Raw genomic sequence first — 6,162 nt, 5'->3', positions numbered from 1 at the left:
GAAATGTTACATATTTCTATTGGAAATTAGCAGGGTTTCGGGTGGTTTTTGGGGGATTTATTGCGCTGGAAAGGAAGAAATGCAAGAAATGCGAGGTGCAAGAAACTGTAAGAAGAAAGCGCCAGCTGGCCACGCGTGTTGTTCGTTTGCTACATTTCTTGCACTGCAAAGCAAGAAATTGCAAAAATATGTGCGCTATAGCCACGTGCTCTGTAAGTTTGCTACATTTCTTGCACTGCAAAGCAAGAAATTGCAAGAATATGCGAAAAATATGTGCGCTCTAGCCACGTGCTCTGTAAGTTTGCTATATTTCTTGCACTGTAAAGCAAAAAAACGCACGCCACGCGAAGTGCTAGAAACTGCAAGAAAGAAGCGCCATCTCGCCACGCGCCGTATGAAGTATGCGCGCTGTGGCGTCCTTTCTTGCGCCTTGAATTTCTCGCAGGTGAAAATATTTACCTGCAAGAAACCACTTTCTTTCCCATTATTTCTTGCAAATGGTTTCTTAAATTGGACCCGAAACACTGGAAATTATTATATAGCTTCAAACCAGGAATTTCATTGTATTACTTTGCCCAAGTGATAAACGATTTGCGCTCTCTATGTTGAGTAATGGATTGTGTAATGCAATATAAGGCGGAGACTGGAGGCGTCCAGTAATTGAAGGATGGACAATGGCGTGGAGGTGGAAATGAGTTACGATTAATTAATAATTGTCTGCTCTGTGTTTGATTGGAAGGAAGGTGGCCGAGAGAACTTAAGAGGAGAGAGAGACCCACTTGGTTGGCTTGGGTAATTGTTTTATGATTAATTTATCATTCCTGGGTCGTCGTTGGAGTTAGTACGCTCAAGAAATAACCAAACCACGGACTCGAACGCCACCAGGATTGGAGGTGACGATGCGATGATAGAAGGGTAAATTGGGATAATTGTATTACGGAGAAAGTACCAAATCCTGAAGCAGTACGGTAAATATGGTTGGTTTCTCTACTGTACTTATGAACACCCAGTGGCCGCGGAAGGGTGGGGACAGAGGGGCAATGTCCCCACAGTTATTCAATGTCCCCATCATCTCCCCATGTTAATACCAAGGAATTTTTTCTTTACCCTCCCGCGTTCGTATCCCTACCATACTAATAGTATGGGAAGGATACCGCGCGGGAAGGGAAAAGAAAAAGTTCCTAGATATTATATAGACCCCTCTCTCACCCGCTATCCTACAATGTTACTGTCCCCACGGCTTCCGCGGCCACTCAACAGTACTATAAATATGAAGTCGGCCTCTGTACTGTACTTATGCAGTGGCCGCGGAAGGGTGGGGACAGAGGGACCATGTCCCCACGGTTATTCGATGTCCCCTTCGTCTTCCCATTTTACATAAATCCCTCCCGCCCCCCGTCCTACAATGGCAATGTCCCCACAGATCTCCACGGCTTCCGCGGCCCCTGTGTACACCGTTTCTAAGGGAAGGCTTGAACGCGTTGGTGTTGACTTTACTCTTTAAATTCGTTGGCATGACGTGATTCTGGGAATCAATTTAATTACAAATTATATCATGAAGGGTGAAATTCTAATTCTTGTTCAAATCAGAAACCCAGCTTAAGAAATTTCATCTCTCTCTCGGCTCCTTCGTTATTTACTTGGTGGGACGAAACAATGGGTAATAATGGTATCTGGAGTAATTTAATATACAAAATTAAATATTAAATTAAAGTTAATGACAAAACCCGGAGTGCAAAATTATCTAGCCCGAGTCAGGTTCTTACTAATAATTGAGATGGGTGTGTACCACCACCGACTAGTATTTTGTAAATTTCCCGATCCATTTATTTGCTCATTTTCGAAATTAATTTAGCATATTCTTCCCATTTCGTGCAAAATTTCAAGTAGTCGATTGGATAAGTTTTTCATGCATAATAATCAACAGACAGACAATCATGACGGGTACACAAGCCCTGACTCGGGCTAAAAAAAACTCTTGAAAAATGTTCCTAACAAATTTCCCCGTAATTCCACAGCGGACGATTTCATTGACATGAACGGAGCATTTTTGACGCCCAAAGACTCCGAGTGCATTGGATCTGGGGACGTTGAAAATAATAATGTCACACCAGCAGCAGGAGAAGACCACCACCAACAGCTCCGCAGCGTTTTTACCATCAGGGACAACAGAAGGTCGAATAAACCGCGTATCAAAACGTTTCCGAATGGCGTCCGAGTTCCAGCCTTTGAAGCGTCCGACAGCGAAGATTGCGTCTCTTGTGTGGACCTTACGTCACCAGGAGGAGGACAAACCGGGACACAATTGTGGAATGGAAAGTTTCCTGATTTGAATAGTGCGGAAGTTACGGAATTGATGGAAATGTTTCGATGCCCGATTTGCCAGGATTATCTGATTGAGGTACATATAATTATTGGAAGGTTGTGGTGTAATTTTGTGCTGAAATAATTTGCAATTTACCCGAAAATGTGTTTCGTTTTTTTCTTTTTTTTTGCACTGCAAAGTAAGAAACGCATGAAATGCAAGGTGCAAGAAACTGCCAGAAAGTGCAAGAAATATGCGTCATCTAGCCAAGCTCAGAATGAAATACAATACCAGGGGGTACATAGTTTATTGCGCCGTGCATTTCTTGCAGGTCAAGATACCCGCAATAAACCACTTTCTTCCCGTTATTTCTTGCACGTGGTTCCTTCCACCTGAAAAACTGCCAAAAATCTTACCTTATCAATTTTATTATTCCCTCACAGGCCACCGCTACCTCCTGCGGTCACACTTTTTGCGCGACATGTTTGGAAAGCTGGAAGAAAGTGAAACCAATCTGTCCCCTCTGCTCGAAACAAGTTAAATGCCACATCCGCCTCTTCAACGACGACCTCCTCATCGAGAAAATGATCAACAAATGTGACGACTTTCCTCAAGACATTGCCCGAGGTCTGTATCAAGCCTCAAAATCCCGAATGGATCGCCAGCTCGCGGCACGGCACGAAACCTTCGCCCGGCTTCGCGACCGCTTGGACGAAACCGTGGTCACTCTGAGGTGCAAAGGCGTCTGGGCAACCGTGATGAGCTCTGGACTGTGTCAAATGGTGAAGAAATACTGGACAGCAAAAAAGCGACAGCAACCTCAGAAACCAAAAACGGACAGCTTTGTTCCCCAACAACAAGTAACGCCTAATCCGCACGCAAGACTGTACATTTTCCTAATTTTCTGCGTTGGCATGTCCGTCGGTGCCGTGGGGTCGAGTCTGATCGCGTCGAAGAGTACGTCCAATTTCTTGTACTACATGTATCTCTGCCTTTCTCGGTATGATGGGTCAATTCCGGAGTTTTTGAAGCAGTACAATTCAGCCGGAACGGTTCCTCTCGTGGGGACGAAGGAGGGGGGCTGGTGGTGGTGGTGGAACGATTTGAAAATGTTGTAAAGGAAGGAAGGTGTATGTATCAACGAGTACTAATTAATACGGATAAAGTCAGAGGTGGGCAAAATACTTTGGAAAAATAGAGTATTTTGAGCTCAGTTTTTTAGAGGGTTTTGATTTCCGGGGGTGTTGAATTCGCAAAAAGACGAAAATTTGCATGGAAAAGACAGCAATCTTGCGAAAATCCTGGTTTTGTGAAGAAATTGCTTTTTTATTGCGGTGAAAATTATGTGTTTTCACGATTTTTAAAAATAAAAGGTTAATTTCTTCACAAAACCTGGATTTTTGTCAGACTTCTGTCTTCTCCATGCAAATTTTCGTCTTTTTGCGAATGTAACACCCCCCAGAAATCAAAACCCTCTAAAAAACCAAGCTCAAAATACCCTATTTTTCCAAAGTATTTTCCCCACCCCTGAAAACAATATGCAGAAATTCTCAAAATAATTTGTACAACTAACTAAACGCAACAATAAAGTGAGAAATAAACAAAACTTGTCAAAATCGCACTCCACGATTTTTTGCATGGAACCCAAGCCCATCTAGTATCACAGATTCTCAACTTTAATCCAATCTCTGGATGCATTTTCATGGAGTCCTTCGCAGGGCACAGCACCTAGCTTTGCATAATGTGCCTACACATTTTATATATGCGAATTAATTTTGATACACTCTTTTTTTATGCAGGGTTTTACTTATCAAGTGAAATATGTATCATTAGTAAAAATGAGTACCTACGACTGACATTGAACTTGGCAATGATAAAATAAATAAAATACACGGTATGAAAACTTTGTAAATATTTATACGTTAAGGGCTTTCATATTCATTTCATCGACCGGTGAGAAAATTTGAAGACACTGATTACACAATTTAACGCTCACTGCTGCAATGAAACGTGAGAAATTCCCACGTACAAAGCAACGGTCGTCCCTTCGAATGGAACTTGGAAATTTGAAGAGTGTGGTTAATTTAATCTGTGAAGGTCAGTTAGTTAGTTAGTTATGCTTCCATTTCCAAGTTTGGTTTACTTCTTATTGCATGGAATAATTATTGAAGAGAGAAAATCTTTAATAAAATTAGTTATGAAGATTTTTGAATAGTTATCACAAAGCCTATCTGAAATTTTATAATTTTAAAATCATAAAGCTTTTCAGATTCACGAATGGCGTTAAAGTATACCTTTTTTACAAATATTTACGTAATCGCAGTGCCCTCAAGTTCAAAGCAGGTGTATGTACGAACCCTTTATTATTGATACAGGTGCAATAATGAAGGGCAACCCTCAGTGGCCGCGGAAGCCGTGGGGGGACATCTGGGGACATTAACACTGTATGATAGGGGGAGAGGGGTTTAAATAAGATGTAGAGATGATGGGGAATTGGGGACATCGAATCACCGTAGGGACATCCTTCCGCGGCCACTGGCAGCCCTTACTTCACCTGATTCAGTGCAATATATACTTATGCGATTCTCTCACCAGCAAAACCAAAACCAAACGAGATAATATTACCATCATCGTCATCATCATCCTCTTTAAAGCAAAAGCATCATCCCACGATACGAAACCTATAAGCCGTATTATGGAACATGGGAAAGGTATAGCAGCCACGTTAAGCTGTTAACTGTATGGTTTTGCTTTAATAGGAATATCGCATGGAGAAGAAGAGTGATTTTTTTTGGATCACCCAATTCTTCTTTGCATACGAACGAACCAAGTACCAAACCATAAGTACTATGATTTAAAGATTTAACTCGGATGGGTATTAGTAGGCACTACCACGAGCTGTACAACACTACCTACTAATACTTTCCTGCGAAGGATAAGTATCAGGATAAAAAAGGCTCTCTCACACGTTACATATTCCATGATGCCTCGTGGAACATGAAGTTCGTAATTTGGAATAATGCTGCAAATTAAAAGGGTTTAAATGAGTGGGTTAAAAATGAAAGTGAATATCTTCAATTTTAAAGGTCCCTTGAGGGTTGGGTAAAACCTTTAGAAAGGTCTGTAATTAAGAAGGGTTGGTACCCTTAATGGCTTGGTTAAAGGAGAAAAGTTATGTAAAAGTTGGCCAAATTTGTTGCATTTTTTCGAAAATTTGGATAAGTTTCCAGGTTTTAAGGTAGGTATTCATGGGTTGCATTTTTTACGGTTTCGGCACAGGATTCCTGGGCGTCGCATTGTGTTCGTATGTAATAGGTTCTCAAGAGCGTTGGAGTGAGGAGTACTGGGCCTGTGTTATATTTTCAGCATGGCACTGTGAACTATGGATGGTTTAAGCGGAATATATTCGTACATAAGAAAAATATATGCGAATTTTGCTAGAGTACTATGTCAAAAAGTAGTTTATTTTCAAAGTATGATTCAGAAAATAATTTTTTATGCCGAAGATATTTAAGGTCAAGCTTTCTTCAAGAGTAGATCTTTTTATTTCAGTTTTTCTGAGAAAAAGTTATCTCTAATATTTTATATTCGACATCCGGCGGGAATATGAATTTCGAATGAGCAGATAAGTATAAAATAGATGAAAAGTAACAAGTAAAAATTAAATATTTTCTCATTGAAGAAAACAATCTAAATTCTACCCTCCTAACTTTGTAAACCTTAATAAATTGTTAAACTTTATAAAATCTTCATACTGCAAATAACTGGTTTCAAAATCGCCCTTTAGAAGAAGGGAAAGTTGAGGCACAACAACTCAATCTCAAAACCCGCATACAATTCCACCTTAACAAAGGATT

The 6,162-nt window shown here is 40.6% G+C and overlaps 1 protein-coding gene across 1 annotated transcript; it reads left to right on the top strand.

Annotated features, from left to right (window-relative positions):
- The first annotated feature begins 2,026 nt into the window (after positions 1-2,026).
- LOC118437714 lies at positions 2,027-3,480 on the top strand. The gene is made up of 2 exons (XM_035857018.1): positions 2,027-2,401; positions 2,749-3,480. The coding sequence occupies exons 1-2, from the start codon at positions 2,036-2,038 to the stop codon at positions 3,421-3,423; spliced, it is 1,041 nt and encodes a 346-aa protein (XP_035712911.1). The 5' UTR covers positions 2,027-2,035; the 3' UTR covers positions 3,424-3,480.
- The last annotated feature ends 2,682 nt before the right edge of the window (positions 3,481-6,162 follow it).

Source organism: Folsomia candida, unplaced genomic scaffold (genome assembly GCF_002217175.1).
Source record: "Folsomia candida strain VU population unplaced genomic scaffold, ASM221717v1 Fcan01_Sc015, whole genome shotgun sequence".
NCBI classification, from domain to species: domain Eukaryota; kingdom Metazoa; phylum Arthropoda; class Collembola; order Entomobryomorpha; family Isotomidae; genus Folsomia; species Folsomia candida.
This window is presented reverse-complemented; position numbering and strand designations above follow the sequence as displayed.